The 18,062-nt window shown below is 52.9% G+C and overlaps 7 protein-coding genes across 7 annotated transcripts; 3 read left to right on the top strand and 4 right to left on the bottom strand.

Moving 5' to 3' along the window:
- Nucleotides 1–12: 12 nt before the first annotated feature.
- On the top strand, nucleotides 13–3,410 carry CONPUDRAFT_83631 (protein phosphatase 2A regulatory subunit PR55). The gene is made up of 8 exons (XM_007772850.1): nucleotides 13–264; nucleotides 370–467; nucleotides 611–761; nucleotides 927–1,220; nucleotides 1,353–1,517; nucleotides 1,581–1,848; nucleotides 1,920–2,169; nucleotides 2,247–3,410. The coding sequence occupies exons 1-8, from the start codon at nucleotides 180–182 to the stop codon at nucleotides 2,286–2,288; spliced, it is 1,353 nt and encodes a 450-aa protein (XP_007771040.1). The 5' UTR covers nucleotides 13–179; the 3' UTR covers nucleotides 2,289–3,410.
- A 630-nt stretch (nucleotides 3,411–4,040) lies between these two features.
- Nucleotides 4,041–6,467, bottom strand: CONPUDRAFT_127505 (uncharacterized protein). Its single transcript, XM_007772849.1, has 7 exons — nucleotides 6,442–6,467; nucleotides 5,476–6,373; nucleotides 5,215–5,370; nucleotides 5,105–5,138; nucleotides 4,991–5,022; nucleotides 4,807–4,906; nucleotides 4,041–4,573 (listed from the first exon to the last, which is right to left on the bottom strand). Exons 2-7 carry the CDS (start codon nucleotides 6,312–6,314, stop codon nucleotides 4,244–4,246), a joined length of 1,491 nt encoding a protein of 496 aa, XP_007771039.1. The 5' UTR covers nucleotides 6,315–6,373; nucleotides 6,442–6,467; the 3' UTR covers nucleotides 4,041–4,243.
- Nucleotides 6,468–7,165: 698 nt separating this feature from the next.
- Nucleotides 7,166–7,742, top strand: CONPUDRAFT_74844 (uncharacterized protein; the record flags this gene model as incomplete). Its single annotated transcript, XM_007772363.1, has 4 exons — nucleotides 7,166–7,198; nucleotides 7,257–7,305; nucleotides 7,356–7,409; nucleotides 7,492–7,742. 4 exons carry the CDS (start codon nucleotides 7,166–7,168, stop codon nucleotides 7,740–7,742), a joined length of 387 nt encoding a protein of 128 aa, XP_007770553.1.
- Nucleotides 7,743–8,453: 711 nt separating this feature from the next.
- On the bottom strand, nucleotides 8,454–10,388 carry CONPUDRAFT_127499 (DnaJ-domain-containing protein). The gene is made up of 4 exons (XM_007772848.1): nucleotides 9,786–10,388; nucleotides 9,644–9,704; nucleotides 9,563–9,592; nucleotides 8,454–9,499 (listed from the first exon to the last, which is right to left on the bottom strand). Exons 1-4 carry the CDS (start codon nucleotides 10,281–10,283, stop codon nucleotides 8,685–8,687), a joined length of 1,404 nt encoding a protein of 467 aa, XP_007771038.1. The 5' UTR covers nucleotides 10,284–10,388; the 3' UTR covers nucleotides 8,454–8,684.
- Nucleotides 10,389–10,496: 108 nt separating this feature from the next.
- Nucleotides 10,497–12,484, bottom strand: CONPUDRAFT_138512 (ERG4 ERG24 ergosterol biosynthesis protein). Its single transcript, XM_007772847.1, has 9 exons — nucleotides 12,311–12,484; nucleotides 12,089–12,257; nucleotides 11,536–12,033; nucleotides 11,338–11,481; nucleotides 11,179–11,288; nucleotides 10,995–11,126; nucleotides 10,899–10,944; nucleotides 10,714–10,844; nucleotides 10,497–10,663 (listed from the first exon to the last, which is right to left on the bottom strand). The coding sequence occupies exons 1-9, from the start codon at nucleotides 12,436–12,438 to the stop codon at nucleotides 10,585–10,587; spliced, it is 1,437 nt and encodes a 478-aa protein (XP_007771037.1). The 5' UTR covers nucleotides 12,439–12,484; the 3' UTR covers nucleotides 10,497–10,584.
- A 186-nt stretch (nucleotides 12,485–12,670) lies between these two features.
- Nucleotides 12,671–15,046, top strand: CONPUDRAFT_127493 (DWNN-domain-containing protein). The gene is made up of 7 exons (XM_007772846.1): nucleotides 12,671–13,024; nucleotides 13,092–13,336; nucleotides 13,395–13,534; nucleotides 13,611–13,744; nucleotides 13,794–13,977; nucleotides 14,035–14,386; nucleotides 14,457–15,046. Exons 1-7 carry the CDS (start codon nucleotides 12,853–12,855, stop codon nucleotides 14,985–14,987), a joined length of 1,758 nt encoding a protein of 585 aa, XP_007771036.1. The 5' UTR covers nucleotides 12,671–12,852; the 3' UTR covers nucleotides 14,988–15,046.
- Nucleotides 15,047–15,173: 127 nt separating this feature from the next.
- Nucleotides 15,174–17,746, bottom strand: CONPUDRAFT_127490 (Vps5-domain-containing protein). The gene is made up of 7 exons (XM_007772845.1): nucleotides 16,738–17,746; nucleotides 16,316–16,687; nucleotides 16,174–16,267; nucleotides 15,905–16,110; nucleotides 15,705–15,839; nucleotides 15,485–15,637; nucleotides 15,174–15,413 (listed from the first exon to the last, which is right to left on the bottom strand). The coding sequence occupies exons 1-7, from the start codon at nucleotides 17,362–17,364 to the stop codon at nucleotides 15,315–15,317; spliced, it is 1,686 nt and encodes a 561-aa protein (XP_007771035.1). The 5' UTR covers nucleotides 17,365–17,746; the 3' UTR covers nucleotides 15,174–15,314.
- Between the last annotated feature and the right edge of the window lie 316 nt (nucleotides 17,747–18,062).

The following is an 18,062-nucleotide window of genomic DNA, read 5'->3' as shown; positions in this document are numbered from 1 at the left end:
CAAGCTCGTGTCCGCGAATACACTTCCACCCCCCAAACCCTACAAGCACACAACAACCCATCCTTCTGCTATCCAACATATCCACCCTCTCATCGTCAGACAACATTGCATCTCCCCTCCAGACGCCCAAACAACCCACCCAGCCCCTCACCGCGATTCACCAGCTTACAAACACAACCATGGACTTGGACGCCTCAGGCTCAGGTGGTTGGCGCTTCGCCCAGTGCTTTGGTGACAAGGGAGACGTAGAAGATATCACAGAGGGTGCGTCCGCATGTACGATCGTCTAAGTTATACCCTCCCGCTCCACTTTCCACCTCGCTTTCCTCGCATCCGCTTATCGAGCGTCTGCTGAAGCTCTTTACACAGCCGACATTATATCCACCGTCGAGTTCGACTCCACGGGCAACTACCTCGCAACAGGAGACAAGGGCGGCCGCGTCGTCCTCTTCCAGCGCAACGAGTCGGTCAGTACCCTCTCTCTCACCCCTTCTCCCGCGCCCGCGTTCATGCCTAAATCGGCTGATGTCCTCCGATCGCCTCTCGCTCCATTTCCCTGCAATTTCTTCGCGTCCCTGCACGCTCACGCTCACGCCGTACTGCGATACAGAAAAAAGGATGCGAATACAAGTTCTACACCGAGTTCCAGTCCCACGAACCCGAGTTCGACTATCTCAAATCATTAGAGATTGAGGAGAAGATCAACAAGATAAAGTGGTGCAAGCGCCAGAACTCCGCCCACTTTCTGCTGTCTACCAATGGTTCGTCCCCCGTTTCACTCTGCATCTGCCTCGTCCGATCCGACAGGGGGAAACGGATGCCACGAGCGGAGATGATGATGGTGCTCCCGTGCCTCCGTGGCTGACCCTGTCGTCGGCTCGGCTCGAGCCACGCGTACGCGTAATGCTGACATATACCATTTACAGACAAGACCATCAAGCTCTGGAAGGTGTTCGAGAAGACGCTCCGGGTCGTCTCAGAATCGAATCACTTTGAGGGCCAGCGGCCCCTCCCAGCGCCGACGTCGTCGGAGCACCTCCGGCTGCCCCGCATGTCCCTCCAGGACAACATCATCGCTGCCATGCCGCGCAAGGTCTACTCGAACGCGCACACATACCACATTCATTCAATATCGATCAACTCGGACCAGGAGACGTACATCTCTGCGGACGATCTCCGGATTAATCTATGGAACCTCGGCATCAGCGATCAGAGTTTCAGTTGAGTGTCTGTCTCTCTGTCTGTCGCCTGCTTCCTGCCCGTCACGTCGAACAGACATGATGTCACCTTCTATATTTGCTATCGTTCTCCCCCTCGTGCTGACGATGTCCACTCTCCCCACAATATTGTAGACATCGTCGATATCAAACCCGTGAACATGGAGGAGCTCACCGAGGTCATCACCGCGGCCGAGTTCCACCCGCAGCACTGCAATATGTTCATGTACTCCTCCTCCAAGAGCAACATCAAGCTCGCCGACATGCGTGACTCGGCGCTCTGCGACCGGCACGCCAAATGTGAGTACCTGACCAAACCCTACTACACACCCGTCTCGTCGGCGCGCACTATCTAAGATGAAGGTCTAGGCTTCGAGGAAGAGGAGGACCCGTCCCAGCGGTCGTTCTTCTCCGAGATCATCTCGTCGATATCGGACGTCAAGTTCAGCCGCGACGGGCGGTACATCCTCTCGCGCGACTATCTGTCGCTCAAGATATGGGACATCAACATGGAGAGCCGGCCCCTCAAGACGATCCCGATCCACGACCATCTCCGTGGGAAGCTGTGCGATCTGTACGAGAACGATTGTATCTTTGACAAGTTCGAGTGTGTTTGGAGTGGCGATGACAAGTGCGTGCACCTCTGATCTGTCTTTGCTCCGCAGAGGATCGTGTGCTAATTGGGGTTTATTTTTTTTGTAGGCATGTGTTGACGGGCTCATACCACAACTTCTTCCGGATCTTTGACGCCGAGACGACCAACGATGTCGTTCTCCAGGCGGACAAGTCCGCGTTCAAGGCCAAGAAGGTTGGCGGTCCGCTGCAGGCGAATAAGAATGGGCTGAAGAACGGGCGGCCGGGCGGGTTGCGGGACCAGATGCAGATGGAGACGCTCGACTTTAACAAAAAGATTTTGCACGCGAGCTGGCATCCGAGGGAGAACACGATCGCTGTGCGTTTGGTTTTTTCTTTCGAATTCGAATTTAAATTATGGGGTGAAACTGAATCATGTTGTTGCGTTTTTTTTAGATTGCGGCAACAAACAATTTGTTCCTGTACAGCGCGGCATGATCTGGTTCCTTCGACGACGTCGACGCCCCCCGTCTCCCCATCCCACCACACGACTTTTGCATCGCATCCATCACACTCACCCTAACTCACCCCATCATCCATCCGTCCATTCAACCATCCATCCGTTCCGCATCACAACATCAGGCAGGGGCGGGGGCGCAGGGCAAGGCAAGGCATGGCGTGCGCCGAGGTGACGCGCGCAAGGCAGACAGAAAGACAGACAGACAGGCGGCAAATTTTCCCTCATTCTTCTACGCTACTACTCACATCACTACGGTACCTACCTCCACCCGCTCGCTTACTGTCTTCAATGTCCAGCCCAGTGCCCGTTCACTCACTCTCGCGGTCTGATGACGGACGATGATGATGATGATGACGAAACGAACGATTTTCCTCCTTCCTTTCTCGCCCCCACACCACACCACCGCGTCGCTTCACTTCACAGTGCACCCTGTCGGTCGTTCCAGTGTTCTGCGCTTTGCTTACACTATACCAAACTTGCGGCTTGCTGTCTTTCGCTTTTTTCTGTCTCAAAAAATCAGCTTTATTTTCTTCCTTTCTCACTCGTCGCTCGTCGGTTCATCGGCCATCATCCATTCATTACCGCGCTGGTAACTCGCTCGCATCCATGTCCGCGTTCACCAGTGCAGAATGGTGCGTTCAACGTCGTTGTCCATTGTCAAGTCCGCCTGCCCTCAAGCCTGTACGCCAGCCTGCCCGCCTGCCCTCTCCGTCCCCATCGCCTGCCTGCCTGGCAATTTCCGCTTTCCCGTCCGCTTTCCCTGCCGTCGTCCCCGCCACTTCCCTGCCATTCATACCCTGGTGATATCGTTCTCGATCCCAAGAAATAAAAATAAAGAAAAAATATCGCAAGGTTATTGTATAGATTCCCACCATTGATCCCCTCAAGCTCAAACGTCGACGGCGAAGAAGGAATCAAAAGCTGCAGAAGAGGGGAAGAGGAAGAAGAGAAGAAGAAGAAGAAGAAGGAAAAGGAAAGGAAGTAGACGAAGCAGTAAAAAGAAGTGAGAAGAAGTGAGAAGTGAGAAGTGAGAAGCAAGTAAGAAGTAACCAACACAGTACAACACCGCATCGCAATCGATAAAGTAATATCATTCCCCCCCATCCTCCTTTGATGCAAAGTTGTACTATACGTACCGTACGGTCTTGCGTAGCGCGAAGAAGATTGTTTCCCTTGTTCTATTTTTCAGTTAGTTTTTAGTTCTTAGTTTTGTGGTGATGGTCAATGAACATTTAGGATACACCCATGCCAGTGCACTGCTCGTTATATCATGTCTGTATCTTGTTTTATTTTTGGTTTCTCCTCTCACCGAGTTCTTTCTCCAGGAGGGGACAGCCCGGCGATTCCTTACTATTTATTAGATGGTTCTACCGGTATGCTCATGTACATAGATTTTGTACGCACTAACTAGAGGTTCTACTTTGAGGGTACGAGTACAAATAGTTTGAAGTAATCGTAAGCTCGTCCAATCGGTATGATTCGGAAGACTTTGCACGATGAAATTCAAGAGAAAGATGGGTGTGTCAAGTTACAGTAAAATATCAACCCACGACAAGCTTGTCAGCCTGACATTGACAACCATGTCGCGGAGACCTAAGTTCAGCGTGAGCATGGAATATGGAATGTAACTTTCGCCATCATCATGATCAAGATCATCGCCGTTGCAGCCATGTTACTAAGAGCACTGTCTCCTTGTTCATGTTTAAATTTCACCGATACGTTGTAGGTCTCCCACAGGAAGCAGCACTAAAATTATCTCCGTAAAAACATTCGTCTAAACTCAATCATCACTCTCTAACCCATCGTGTAATAATCTAGTGAAACCCGCCTAAAGTTCCCACTAGAGGTGCAACACACCACAGCACCAGCTTATCCTCACACCAACAGCCCACCGCAGCAACACGTTCCACTACGCACCACAGCATCGGCGGACCTACCACGCCGGCCACGACCGCACCCTAGAGAACCAAAACGGCCGGTCATGCTTAAGCGGGAGCGCAAGCACCTCGCCAGTCGCGACCTGCACCGTATCGTACGCGACCAGATCCAGCCGGTTCCACCGCCCCAGCGGGCGCGAGCGCAGCTCGAGCTCCATCTGGAACTGGTACTTGGACGGTTCCTGCGGAGGCGGCTGGTGGTGGTGGTGGTGATAAGAAGGGGTGGTGTTGGTGGTGTTGGCGAGCGGCGCGCGGTCTTTCATCTCGACGAGGTTCGAGATGAAGACGGTCGTGCCGTCGAGGGTCCATTCACCGATGCAGAAGCCCTATTTTCAGATGAGTTATTTAGTACTACAAATTTGGTTTGGATTGGGTTAGATAAATGATGGGAAAGAGGAGCGGATCAAGCTAGCGCGGTTCGTTGGCGGTGTTGATGGTTGAAAGTGATAAATACAAATATGCACAAGGGCATGGAAAGGTGTAGCAGTTGAGAATAGCGGGCTGTGTCTCCAGAAAAAAAGAACCGGGAATGTGGCAAAGACTGATGATCGCCGCTCACCTTCATCCTGAGAGCGGGCTTGAGCATCGGAATAACCGTCGCGGGCTGCATCTCCTCATTTGCCAGGAGCGAGAGCACAGTACCGTCCGGGAAAAACCGCCTAAGAAGGGCATATCACGAGGTCGGGTCAACGTTAAACACTTCAGCGCCAAGGAATGGAATGGGGTGAAACAGTTGCACTCACAGATAACGGTGATAAGTGATGAGGTGATCAATCTTCATGCATCATGATGCGACGAGAGCGATGCCGTCAGGTCTACCGACAGGCCCGAGCAAAGGAGCGATATGAAGTACGCACATTCACCCAAGGTTGCTCGCTCAATCCGCGCCGCCTGTCGAACGGTCAGAGACCGCAAGTAAGCGCGACAGCTATTGGCCACAGGTACAACATAGTTTGGAGCGACGTACACATAGTGGCACACGGCGATGTACACGCCGTCCATCCGCACCCTGGGCTGCTCCATGTAAACCCGCCGATAGTCGGCCCGAAAGTGCGCTACCCTCTGCAGCAGCGTCTCCGAGTCGGATATCTGTGGCGGCTTGTAAATCGCCTGCACGAATTCTCTATCGCAGCGGCGAGCGAGCAAGAGGCAAGAAAAAGAGCGAAGGAGATGAGTAAAAATGAGAATGTGGTTTGATAGTGCAGGATACAAGCCTGGAAAGGCTCACCTCCATATTGACGGGTCGAGGGCAAGCACCCGCGCCTTGCGGTTCACAGACGCGAAACGCTCGATGGTGGTGTGGTCGAGCGTGCGGAGGATGTGCAAAAGCAGCTCGTTGGGGAGAAGGCCGATTGGTACGCCTTCGCGCTCGTCCTCGGGCTCGAAGAGAAGCTCAGCAGGGAAAGTCGAGACGAGCTCCGCCAGGGCGCCGCTCGCGTGGATTCCGTCCAGTGCTGCTGCGTTCACGCCCGGCTCAGTGATGGCGAGCGCTTCGACGGCAGCGGCGATGTCTTTAGCGTCGGCGGCTGCGGCATTGCCTGTGCTCGAAGTAGCCTTCTTGTGCGTCGGGCGGGTGGCGGAGGAGGGAGTGGCGCCGTTAGCGAGAGCCTGCAGACGCTGCTGCTCCCGGTGAAAGAGCTTATCGACGTTGGAGTCGAGGCGGAACGCATTCCGATAAAGCCGGAGTGCCTCGTCGAGGTTACTCTGCTGCTCGTGCCGCACGGCATTGCGATAGACTTCGATGGCGCGAATCTGGGCGGATGTCAGGTGCGATGCGCTTTGCGACGTGTAGGCTGCCGAGTGGGTGGCAGAAGGCTGTCCAGGGCGTATGTATGCCCGTTTGGGCTCTGGGGAGGTAGGCTGTGGTCGTGCAGAGTCATCTGTTTCCGGGGCTTTGGAAGACGAGGCCTGTGGTGGGGGCGCGTTCTCCGTGTTCTCTACCTGCTCCTTGCGCTGCCTGACCTCCTGTTTCCATTCTTCTCTGAAACGTGCGAGAAGTTCAGCAGTCTGATTGTCCTCGGGGCCGACATTGGGACTAGAAGTCGGGGCGGCGGCGGATGTGGACATTACTCGTTCGACGATTAGTCAGATGAAGATGAGATTGAATGGGGCCCTGAGATTGATGCCTACGAGAGAAATGATGTTTTCTATCAGCACATTGAGTGGGCGTAAGAAAGATGATTTGAGTTAGGACCTCTGTTAGATGGCGAAAGGAGGCTCTGCACTGGACCGGGAGTGAGAGGGAAAGCCTGTGAGTTTAGAGGCATGCTGACAAGTGAAGCTTAAGTCATCAAGTGATCAATGGACATGGCGTCGGTTCCGCCTTGTATTCAGTGCAGGAGCATCAAGGGCTCATAAGGACTTTCATTGGACTAAGCATGCGTTCAAGGCATGGCAAAACGAGCCTGGTCGGTGGTCGATAGGCTGTCTGAGTTTTAGAGGGCTTTCGGGGAGCACCGCGTTGGTGGCACAAGGGATTAATTGCCTGACAACTGCAGCGGGGCGATTTGTTTTACCCTGTTGTACCTGGAATGCCGGAGTGGACTAAAGAGGCCGATGATATGAAACGGGTTAGATAGAATAGACAGATTGGACAGGCACATCCACGGTCCATAATAAAAGAGGCGGGCCCTTCACAGCACTCCCTAGCCTCTCCTGCCTCCCAGTTCCGCTTTTGCATCTCTTATTATTGTCTTCTACCGGATCCTAAGCAGGAACTCGTGGCCGTTTCCCCTATAAGTACGTCACAATCCTAATATGCTTCTACAGCTGCGCTCACCACTCGTTTCCTCCACCTTTCTGTAGCGCCTGGCGTGTACATCTCGTCCAACTCTCCCCACACTCCCTTGCTTCTTGAACATAAATTCTTTTCACCGAACGACTTCCGCATTTTTATCGTTTATAAATAAACCACCAACATGCGGACCAACGTGGAAGAATTTAATCTTGCCGTAAGTCGTAGTCGCAATATTCCCCTCCAATAAACCGTCTCACATCACCATCTTTCAGGTCTTTGGCATCATCCAACTCATCCCAGCACAAAGGGTCATAACTTGTGGTATGCAATAATTCTTGCATCCAACCACATGCTTTCTTAACTCCCTGCAGGTCACATTGCCAACCTCATCGGCATGCCCAAGGCCGCCAGACGTGTCAAAGAAGGTGAGCCCTTTCGCTGACACATAACTTGCACTATACCCCTTGTAAATGCCCGGTGGCTCAACATTTATCACAATTTCTCCAGCCGTCAACTTCATCTCGCACACCACCCCGCCCGTGCCTTGCCACCGCGTTATCTCGACCTCGGGCGTCGTATCTACCCACGGCGCCTGCCCGCAGTCCAGAGCTCTCGAGGCAGACGGCATATCCGTCTCCACGGGCTGCGTCGGCGAGCTTCGCGTCCAGGTCGACAAATACGGCTGGTTCCCCGACGCGAAGACGCTCCAGGCCGTGCGGTACTGCCGCCCAGAATGCGCTACAGAATGGGGGTCGTAGAACGCCCCAAACCTCCTTCGTCTTTCTCCCGTTCCGCTTTCCCTCCTGTATGCGCTCCCCCTTTCATTTCTTCCTTGCCATTTGAAACGTTGGTTTTCTCTTTTTTGCCGCATGCGGGATCACGGCGTGGGCTTCTGCAGTTCTGTGCACTCTGGTTTATAGACTCGTCTTGTAATACGTTGTTGCGTTCTTGTATCCATAGGCTCCGGTATAATCGTCCCTTTAAACTTTCAACTCGCTTGCCGTTCTTTCTTTCTTTCTACACTACGCGCGCCTAGTCGCGTCTTGCATTCAAGGTCAATGCGACATCTTTGCACGGAGCTGGTGATCGATCGAGCCCAATGAATGATCGGGGAAGTGGGCGTTCTGCCGCACTTCGAGCTTCAATTTTGATGGCATCGTTCCACCCCTTTCCACCCCCAAATTTGATCTCACAAAGTAACACAAAGTCCCACAGGCTATCTCGCACGATGCCCGCGACGTCCGACGGCAACGTGAGGGCATCTGCACATCAGATCAGGTAATTTTGATGACGCTGCTCCGTTAGTGCGCGAGCTGCAAGACACCTATCCAGCATCTCAGCGCGAGCGAAAGATTCTTTCTGTTTTTGAATGGCATGTTTTCTTCTTCTGGGGCGTGATTAGCATGGCTCCAGCCTCAGGGCAGCGTCTTCAAGATGTATGTATCATCCTGCGATTCACACCATGATGATGAGGATAATTGATGATTGTGGAAAATGTAGGAAGCCGCGTATCAATCCAGTAGGTCAGTAATTAATAGACAATAACGCATAATCGATGTCCAAAAAACGTCTCCTCTCCCAAGCCCCCAGCACGAGAACTCGAGAGGAACAGCGGTGTAAAGATGAGAGGCAAACAAAATGTGTGTACACGCCAGCATCAGCAACAAACATGAAGTATATAAAACACCCTACGTGTCATGTCATGACGATATTATTCCAAGCCTCTTGAGCTCCTCGCAGCTCTCGATCTTCTCCGCCTCGATCTCGCGCACCTTGTCCCAGTCGGTATTGAACCCCAAGAACCCGATCTCCTGCTCCTTGCGCTGCTCGCGCCGCTGCAGCCCGCGCTGGCACCGGTCGTATTGGTCGTTCGTGTAGTACGCCTCCACCTTGTCCTCGAACTTGCCCAGCGCCGTCTTGCCGCGTTTCTGACGCGTGCCAGTCTCCTGCGCGGCGAGGTCCGCCGCGATGTGCGGGTGGTTGTGGAACTCGGGCCCGTTGACGTGGTACTTGACGCCGAGGTTGGGCGTGCTCCGCTCGACGTTGTACTTCGTGTTCGGCGTCCACGAGAACTTCGGCTCGGGCGTGGACGTGTTGAAGAGCGAGGGCAGCGCGCTGAGGAGCGAGAACGAGAAGAGGATGATGAGCGGGAGGAGCTGCATGAACAGCGAACGCGCGTTGCCCTCTTGCGCTCCTCCGCCTCCGCCTCCCTGGGGTGCACCCCGCGCGGCGCCGCCTGTGCGCACACGCGTGGTGCGGAAGCCGCCAGGGCCGAAAGATGCGCTGAAGACGGGCCCTCCGAACCCGCCCCCGCCGAATCCGCCACCTCCAAATCCACCGCCGCCCCCGCCGAAAAACATGTTGAACAGATCCTCGGGGCTGATCTCGCCCTCGAAAGAGCCGCCGCCACCGCCGAATGGGCTCGCACCGCTGGAGAACCCGCGCGGCGACATGCCGCTGAACCGTGATTCTGGATCGGAGCCGTGCTGGTCGAATGCGGTGCGTTTTTGAGGATCTATATGTATTGCGTTAGTTTTTCTGAGGAAGGGGTAATATGGGAACATGAGCTACGACATACCTGAGAGAACCTGGAAGGCTTTGGAAACCACTATCCACAAGTTCAGTACCCCTACGAGAGATATACAAGTTCAATGCTCACGTTTGAACGCCTCGTCCGCCCCTGGTGCCCCGTTCTTATCCGGATGAAGAGCCAGCGCAAGCTACAATGTACACCCCAACGACAGCAGAATCCTTCTCCGTAAGAATCCCCGCTCACAGCGACGACAGGAACGTAAACGCACCTTCCTATACGCCTTCTTGATCTCCGCCTCCTCGCACTCCTTCTTCACACCCAGAATCTCGTAGTACTCCGTGACCTTGCACCCGCGCACACGCTTCACAACCGCGACCTGCTCCGCCGTATACTCCCGCTTCTCCCCACCCATACCGCCCGCGGTCCCATTTGTCGTCGCCGACGACGACGAAGGCGCATGCCGGTGCTTCGCCCCGCCCGCCGACGGATGCGTCTCCGTGGCCGAGGACGAGCCCGCCGGCTGCGACCGAGAAGACGCAGACGAAGACGACGTGGACGGCTCAGGCGTCGCAGAGCCGTTCGAGGTCGACGAGTCAGCAGCAGCAGAAGCACGCTCTATCGAGTCGAGGAGCCCGGCTGCCTCGGGCGTGGCGAACAGGCTGTTTGATTTCTGGCAGAATTTCCGCGCGGCGCTGAAGTTGCCCGAGTCCCTGTACCGCTGCGCGATGGCGAGACAGCGGAGCGCCTCGTCCTTGTTGCTCTCCATGGAAGGCCTGTCGGGGGTACTGGTGCGTGCGTGGGACCACGTATGTGGTATGCCGAACGGGAGTCGAAGAGGAGGAAGCCTCAGGAAGGGGTAAGCGTGTCCCTGTGAGAGGGGGCCGCGGCAGTGTCAGGCAATCTTTCCGCATTCCCATGCCTCGAACAAGTGCATCGGGGGCAATGCTTCTTCTCACAACACCGGTCAAGAAAGCTGTTGGTCGTGATTTGATTGAGCAATTGGATAAGATGGTAATTATGCGTCTAGTATGTAGGGTATACGACAATTCCGTAATCTAGTAGGGATTCTAATAGACACCAGGAATGAATTTGTATTTTACGATCGAGCAGTAGCGCTCCCAATCCTTGCCATATTTGATCGAGCAGCTGCAGGGAGGATGAGCACGGTGAACCTGCAGATAAGGCTGTAAACTTACCGCTCGAAGTCACGGCCACATCTGTGGACAAGCACGGTGATGAAGAACACCGAATAGAAATAGGGAATAATGGTAGCATTGCCGATGATGACACCCCAGCAGAAGCTCATGACCCAATCGGCGACATAGTTCTGAATTTTGGTAAATACTGTGCCATAGTATAGAAGAAATTGGCTGTGACTTACGGGCTTGCGAGAATATCTCCACCAACCACTGATCAACAACTTGTTGCTGAGAAGACGTCAGGATCCGAAATGTTATGTTGTAGGCAAGTCACATACCCATGGGAAGTTTGAATGTACTCAGGATCCTGAATGGTGCCACCCGGAAGCTGAGGGAAGGTCTTGCGGAATTCAGTCATACCCTGGCACTGCATCTTAAAGCGACTTTTCTGCGACATCGACGTATCCCAGCTACAAGAATTTTTGTTAGAACTGTCCGTCAGATCACAAATGTTCCGCTCACATGTAGTATGCTGAAAGAAGCAGAGTGAACAAGAAGACGTAAGTCGGCGTGGAGAAGCGATACGTCTCCGGGTCATGCGAAGCCATGTAGACAACAGAGTATACATAAGTCTACAGAATTGGTCAGGTTGCGAAACATGCCTGAAGTTCTCGAACTTACGAAGGGAACACCGGCAAAGTTCCAGAAGATGACCATGAAACCCCACTTCTCGTAGTACATGTCCCAAGTCTGGGGGATACACTCCTCACCCTTGGCACAAGCGTTGAAGTACAACCAGGTGGCGAGAATCATGAAAGCCATGTTCTATAAACTACCGTATTAGTGACTTGTGGAATGACTGACGGCGTGAAAACTAACAGGAGTGACATAACCATACTGCTCATACTGGTGGCAGCCACCAGAAACAGCGAGGAAAAAGACGATAACCCAAGGAATGCGGACTTCGGCCCACATCTTGAGGTCGACCGAGCCGATGCGGGGGTTCAAGCAGGCACCCATGAAGACGTCGTAGATGAAGTTCCCAGACATACGGATCTGGTTTCCGGTAGCGACTGTGAGGAAGTACATGCCGAAAGACCAGGCGAAGCCGTAAATCATAGCGACCGACATGATGTGGCCGTAGTTGTCAATGATCTCAGTGAGGCGGAAGATGTGGTAGTAGTGAAGACCGGCGGCGGTGACAATGGTAGCATACAAGCAGTACGCAGCATTGCAGTTATACATCAGAGTCTTGTAGCCGAGAGACGGGACGGGGAGACCCTCCTGCTGATAACCGGGCATGACTATAGCAAGGAAGAGCTGGTAGAAGAACAGGCCGCTGTACACCTTCCAAGCATAGGCATTGGGACTGGCATCCTGAGCGAGGCACCCCTTTCAAAAAATGCAACTCAAGATGAAGAAATACACATACGTCGCGGACGTGAACCCACATGCGGTTCAGGAACGGCATGATGTCTTCAGTGGACGTAGGATACACAACCTTGCCGTCGTAGAACCAGAGACAAATCCAGAGATAGTACATGAGGATGGGGAAACCAATCATCATGGCGGTGACGCCCCATGGGCCACCAAACTCATACCTGCGCGTCGCAAGTCAGTGACACGTCCACAACAGCAGAAAACGCGTGCTTACGTCTGGTGGTTGTCGAGGAGCTCATCCATCTTGCGGCCCTCGTCGGTGACGGCGCTTTTGCCATTGCCGTTGGTGGCGACGTTGCGGTGGCGAAGCTCGCCATTGGATCCGTTGAGGGGGAGCTCCATCTTCGGGGCGACGGATTGGCCTTGGAGGGCCAAAAATTGGAGTTCTCAAGGGCAAAGTGGGCCGACTTTTCGCGCTTCGACGCGTTTATTCGTTCCGACGGAGCTTAGTCATGCTCCCTGGCACCTCTTCGGAAGGTCCCCGTCGGAGATTGAAAGGCATCAGGCGCCTGGCAGGCATGTGTTGTCATCGGTGGACGAACAAGACCGGCTCTCTTCTTGTTTCTTGTCGACAGCACACGACCTCCAACTCATCCTTCCCGCACATTTCTCTCTGACCCGCATATAGTCCTGCGATTGCGGTTTCCCTGTTTCTGTAGTTTTCATTCCGGAGCGAACTTGCGAAATTGACAAAAGAATTTGATCCAGTTTTCTTTCTGTATCCTTTGAGCAGTTGCGCTTAATCCATTTTATCAAATGGCTTCGTCTGTGTTCTACAAGTTCAAGTCGCAGAGAGACGAGTCTCGCATCACGTTCGATGGCACTGCTCTCTCTGTTTTTGACCTGAAAAAGGAGATCATCCTCGCAAACAACCTCGGTAAGGCTAACGACTTCGACCTCTACGTCTACGACAGCACCGGAAAGCAAGGTGCGCCTCTCCTTCCCGCTGTCAAAGCGAAAGGTTGTCTGAGATCTGCGCTCCGTGTGTTTGCTAGAATACAACGATGACCACTTCATGATCCCTCGCTCATCTTCGATCATTGTATCACGTCGTCCCGCGGCCCGCCCCGGAAAGGGCAAAGCTGCCATGTATCTCGCCGGGTCGAACGGCTCTGCGTCTGTTCCGACCTCTGATGTCAACAAAGGAGGTAGCGGAGGCACCTGGTACAGGGGTGCCATGTCTAAACGTTTCGATGCACGAGACACCTCAGCAGCTCCGACAGCAAAGTCAACTCCTCCCGTGCGTTGTGGTACCTACTATTTCTTCACTTTTTCACATCAACATTTGTTCTCTGCAGCCAATCATACCCAAGTCATCGGTAACCAAAGACGACGAAGCCGCCGCGATGGCAGCCATGTTCCAAGCCCAATCGGCAAATTGGGAGGAAACTCAAGAAAAGATGTCTCAGTTGGTGGCGCCCTTTGTTGGGTTTCTCATGTGTAGTAGAATGAATTCTAATGAACTTGGTTTTTTGCTCTTTCTTCGGTTTCCGTCGTGCTTTGTTATTATATAGTGCGACTCGCATCCACAATCAACGGGGCACGGCCTTTGGCAACAGGGGAGGGAAACCTCATGTCCCCTTTGAGCGTCATCAGCCCGAACGCCCACTGCCTCCCAGTTATGTCTGTTATCGTTGTGGTAAAAAAGGTAAATTATCGCAATTCCATGAATTGAATTTGGACTAATCTGTTTCAAGGTCACTGGATACAAGATTGTCCTACTAACAATGATAGAGATTTCGACAACAAGCCAAGGATCAAACGGACTACCGGTATCCCTCGAAGTTTCTTGAAAGCAGTAGATAATCCCGACAGCGCGGACCTTAAGCAAGGTGTTATGGTCACTCCTGAGGGTGGCTATGTCGTTGCCCAGCCAGATGTGTAAGTTGCACTTCACGCAATAATGGGACACTTCCTCTAAGCATACGCCTTAAACAGAGCTTCATGGCAAAAACGAGTGACGCGGAGCAAGGCGCTTACTGCTGCGGATATCCGCGAGCGGCCTCCAGCCGATCCATCGCTTGCATGTCCGATAGACAACAAGTTATTTAAAGATGCTGTGAAGACTCCATGTTGCGAGACATTGTACTGCGAAGAATGTATCCAGACTCATCTCCTGGAACGTGATTTTATGTGCCCGAAGTGCAACAAGAAAATTCCTTCTCTTGATAAGGTTGGCATCGATAAGCCTATGCGCATCAAGGTCGCAGACTACATCGACAAGAAGGTTGAAGAGAGCCGCAAGGAGGCTGAAGAGGACATCGGGTCCAACCCAGCAGCGTCCGATCCGGTGAGTCCAACCCATTAATCACATACCTAACTTTTATCACTCACCTCACTTCGCGTCGTGCACTATCCAGAACAATTCGGGGGGCATCTACGGGGACGAAGACCTCTACTCAGACCAGCAGCCCAACATGGACATGCAGATGATCGTTGACTCGATTCCGCAGATCCAAGCGCAGATCCAGCAGCTCTCCGTGATGATGCAAAATTCTTCCATCCCGCACCACATCCGCCAGTCGACCGAGATGAAGTACCAGCAACTTCAGATGCAGCTGCAGCACGCTCAGGCGCTCGCCGCCACCCTCGCCGTCGCAAGTACCCTTCAGCAACAGGAGCAGCAACAGCAACAGCAACAGCAGGTGCAACAGGCACAGATGCAGCAGCAGCAGCAGGGACACATGGGCAACGGATATGGGGGTATGCAAGGTGGAGGGCAAGGGCAGTGGGGCAACCCGTACGCGAACCAAGCACCGCCTGGCCAGGACTCGGCGTATCAACGACTTCCCATCAACAATCGACGCAGAAACTTAAAGAGGGACAGGCCGTCAGACTTCTTGGAGGTCGGCGGCGAGAGCGAGAATAAGGTGCCAAGGTATTGGGAGTGAAATAGAAGATCATGGGATGTTTGTTGTATGGATCGTCGGTAAATTCGGACACGGTTTATTTAATTAAACACATAAATGCATAGAACCCTCTTCACATGTAGTCTCTTAGCTTCAGCGAATACACTCAGTTAATGGATCCCAGAACATTTCTGATATTATGAATCAACCGTAAAGGGTCGCTCCAGAGGTTTCGATATTTGGGAACAAGGAGCAATTTCTTTGAGCGAACGAGTTCCAAGGTGTCAGATCTATCCAGCTAGTAATGTTGATTACATCCCCGAAAGTCCGAGCTACACAACCAAATACAACTACTTCGTCAAGATAAACCTACGGTAATGTGATCGCCGTCGTGCCATTCCCGTTCGTGCTGTTCGCATGCACCCTCGCTAAGAGCTGCTGTTGGTAATTCTCCCAAGAAGCAATCAACTGCCGAATACACATCATCAGTAAGACATGACAGAGGAGGTGATATATGGAGTAGGGAGCCCTCAACAAACCTCTTTCTGGCGTGCAATCATGCCGTCTAAGAACGTCTGTAAACAGTTCTTGAAGTCCTCGACGCGTTCCGTCTCAAATCGAGCGACCTCGATTTTAATTAACCGTGAACACTGATCGTACTCGTGCTTCGCGTCTAATGCGCGACGCTCTGCCTAGGAATTTGCAAGCCGATATTAGTTATGGATAGTCAAACGGCGAGATTCCAGCTGGAACATCTACCTCAGCAATCTGATTGACGGTGAATGTCGAGCGGCCCTGGACCTTGGACCGCTCGTGGGCCTGCCTGACGCGTCGTGCGTCCGCATCGGCATTCTGCCAGCTGACATACGTCCGTATGCGAGAATTGAAGGCTAGCTGATAGGAACTACTTCAGTTTTGCTGGCCTGGTGAATGTTAAGAAGGAAAGAAAATATACACACCCGAACAGAGTTAATGAGTCGCGAGTACTCGTCTGCTGTGCTCATAAGCGTCACAATGTCCGCTTGTGACTGTAGTTTCTGTATTTCTTCAGATTTGCACTGAACCTCGTGCATTCCAGCGAGTGAACTTTGTAGCTGCCTGCCGACTTCCGACTGTGAAAGGTCGTGAATCGTAGTCGCAAATTCACCTGTCGCACTAGCCATATCTACCAGGCGAAACAGTTGATTTCAGGTTCAGAAATAAAAAGTATTGGACCACTTCGACTTACCAACACGGTGTTTCGCAACAGTTTCAATGGCTTTGACGAGGGCTTTTAGTTGTATCTCAAGGCCATCCAAGTACGCTTTCTGCCTGTCAAACCACTGTATTCCAGTTAGATAATTGATTAACCCGACATTGATTGAAATCACCTCATCGGTCTCGTGGAAGCGTGGTCCAGTGAGTGTTGCGCCAATAGAGGCGATGAGCCCTCCGCGTTCTTGCGATATTTCAGCTCTTCGATGTTTTACATCCAATGCAAAGTTATCGCTCTCCAAGAAGAACTTGAGGTCCCGGTCCTTCTGAAGCACGGGGTGACTCGCCATCTTCTGGATACATTTCTCGAGCGCAAGCCGACGCTGCTGTACAAAGTGCTCGTCGAAGCGACCAAACGCGGTCTTACCCGGTACAGGCGGGACTACAACTCCGGGGTTGTTCATCGAGAGCGTTTCGTACAGCCATAAGAAATCGGAATATCGTCGGAGGACAGAGAAGAATGTTTTTTCGTACATGGTAGAGTTTGTCTGTAACGAATGAGACATGTATCGGTCGAAACGGAAAATTGAAGACTTACCTGAGTGGTAACGGTGTACAATGTGAAAGAACGGATCGGGTCTCCGACCTTTTGTGGGTCCTCGACCGAAATCGAGAAAGTGAAGGGTGCAGGAGCAATTACATTAATATTAGCGCTGGTGTTACGGGAGTGCGAGGCGCTGGCGGGGGACTGTGGGGCGGGGGAGTGGGGGGCCGAGTTCAAGAGACTGTTCCTGAACTTGGGGTTCTGACCGATGGGTTTGTCGTCGTCGTCATCGTCATCGTCTGTGTAGCTGTTGGACCCGGCTGCTGTTGGAGCGACTGGGGAAGAGTGACTGCCCCAACCGCTGTCCCATCCTCCGTGAGATTCGCCACCGATGGCCAGGCTAGCAAACGAGTTGTGGATGGCAGGACGTGAATCCAAGGGGGAGACAACGGCACGCTCGACGCTCTGTTGCCGAGAAGAGGCCGTAGAAGGAGTTGATGGCAGTACAGCTCCGGAAGTCTCGGGAACAGTGGGCTTGGGTGTTTCGGGGCGGGGTGAGGAAGTAGGTGTCACTGCGGTCTCTGCAGGAGACGAAGGTGATTCTGACTTGGGCTCCGGTGCGAGCTCAGGCTTCGCTTCCTCTTCACCTGGATCTTCCTCGCTATCGCTACCAGAATGCATGGTGAATCCGAGACGCGTCTGTGTTAGTTCACGGGGCTCGTCCTCTGGCTCGTCCGCGGTGACGGCTGCAGCGTCTAGGGGATCCACAGGGCTGGGCGGTTCTGGTTCTGGATCATGGTTATGTTCTGCTGCCTCCCGCTCCTGAGTGTGCGTGTCCTGAGTGTGCGTGTAGTAGTTGTTAGTGGGGGTTGCGCTGCGTTCGTCTTCGAACGCGTTCTTGTAAATGTCGTCATCACCGCTAGGTCCTGGTTGTGAGAAAGCACTGGGGGTGGAGAAGCTAGACCAAGGATCGGGCGAGTTGGAGCGTGGTTTGGCAAACGGATCCTCGAAAGGATTGCTCTCAAGCTCTCGTCGCGAGGAAAGGAGGTCGTCGAAATTGTCCATCGGAATTCCGCGGTCGTGGGTGTCAGGAAACAAGCGTAATGCACTCCAACACGACCATCAAGCCATCCTTACATCTTCTCAGTCATGCTGTCACTTTGACTATCAGTTTCAAGTGTTCCCTCGTCATCACTACCCACCTGAATTAATTACAACTCCTCCAACCTGACGATGCAAATATTTGGCGGAGAGATAAACACAAGTGATGAACGACTCTCAACCTCTCTCTCGACGGACTGGAACTTTAATGTTTTGTTCTGATTTCAATACTAGTCTACAGCCAAACATCAACTCGTGAAACATCTATTTCAAGTTCT

The sequence above is a fragment of the Coniophora puteana genome (assembly GCF_000271625.1).
Source record: "Coniophora puteana RWD-64-598 SS2 unplaced genomic scaffold CONPUscaffold_9, whole genome shotgun sequence".
NCBI classification, from domain to species: Eukaryota; Fungi; Basidiomycota; class Agaricomycetes; order Boletales; family Coniophoraceae; genus Coniophora; species Coniophora puteana.
Note: the sequence above shows the minus strand (reverse complement) of the source record. Positions and strands in the feature narration are given on the sequence as shown.

Bases quoted from the DNA above. Each gene is read 5' to 3' on its own strand.
- CONPUDRAFT_83631 (XM_007772850.1), top strand. From the start codon at position 180: ATGGACTTGGACGCCTCAGGCTCAGGTGGTTGGCGCTTCGCCCAGTGC. The intron at 762-926 runs GTTCGTCCCCCG...TACCATTTACAG, and splicing joins CTTTCTGCTGTCTACCAATG to ACAAGACCATCAAGCTCTGG. The intron at 2,170-2,246 runs GTGCGTTTGGTT...CGTTTTTTTTAG, and splicing joins CGAGGGAGAACACGATCGCT to ATTGCGGCAACAAACAATTT.
- CONPUDRAFT_127505 (XM_007772849.1), bottom strand. From the start codon at position 6,314: ATGTCCACATCCGCCGCCGCCCCGACTTCTAGTCCCAATGTCGGCCCC. The intron at 5,023-5,104 runs GTGCGTACTTCA...TGATGCATGAAG, and splicing joins GCGAGCAACCTTGGGTGAAT to ATTGATCACCTCATCACTTA. The intron at 4,574-4,806 runs GTGAGCGGCGAT...ATCTGAAAATAG, and splicing joins AGCCCGCTCTCAGGATGAAG to GGCTTCTGCATCGGTGAATG.
- CONPUDRAFT_127499 (XM_007772848.1), bottom strand. From the start codon at position 10,283: ATGGAGAGCAACAAGGACGAGGCGCTCCGCTGTCTCGCCATCGCGCAG. The intron at 9,593-9,643 runs GTGAGCATTGAA...ACTTGTGGATAG, and splicing joins GGCGGACGAGGCGTTCAAAC to TGGTTTCCAAAGCCTTCCAG. The intron at 9,500-9,562 runs GTATGTCGTAGC...CAATACATATAG, and splicing joins AGCCTTCCAGGTTCTCTCAG to ATCCTCAAAAACGCACCGCA.
- CONPUDRAFT_138512 (XM_007772847.1), bottom strand. From the start codon at position 12,438: ATGGAGCTCCCCCTCAACGGATCCAATGGCGAGCTTCGCCACCGCAAC. The intron at 11,482-11,535 runs GTTAGTTTTCAC...GGTAGTTTATAG, and splicing joins AGTATGGTTATGTCACTCCT to AACATGGCTTTCATGATTCT. The intron at 10,845-10,898 runs GTAAGTCACAGC...ACCAAAATTCAG, and splicing joins GGAGATATTCTCGCAAGCCC to AACTATGTCGCCGATTGGGT.
- CONPUDRAFT_127493 (XM_007772846.1), top strand. From the start codon at position 12,853: ATGGCTTCGTCTGTGTTCTACAAGTTCAAGTCGCAGAGAGACGAGTCT. The intron at 13,337-13,394 runs GTGCGTTGTGGT...TGTTCTCTGCAG, and splicing joins CAGCAAAGTCAACTCCTCCC to CCAATCATACCCAAGTCATC. The intron at 14,387-14,456 runs GTGAGTCCAACC...TGCACTATCCAG, and splicing joins ACCCAGCAGCGTCCGATCCG to AACAATTCGGGGGGCATCTA.
- CONPUDRAFT_127490 (XM_007772845.1), bottom strand. From the start codon at position 17,364: ATGCATTCTGGTAGCGATAGCGAGGAAGATCCAGGTGAAGAGGAAGCG. The intron at 16,111-16,173 runs GTAAGTCGAAGT...TTCGCCTGGTAG, and splicing joins TGTTGCGAAACACCGTGTTG to ATATGGCTAGTGCGACAGGT. The intron at 15,638-15,704 runs GTAGATGTTCCA...GCAAATTCCTAG, and splicing joins CCGTCAATCAGATTGCTGAG to GCAGAGCGTCGCGCATTAGA.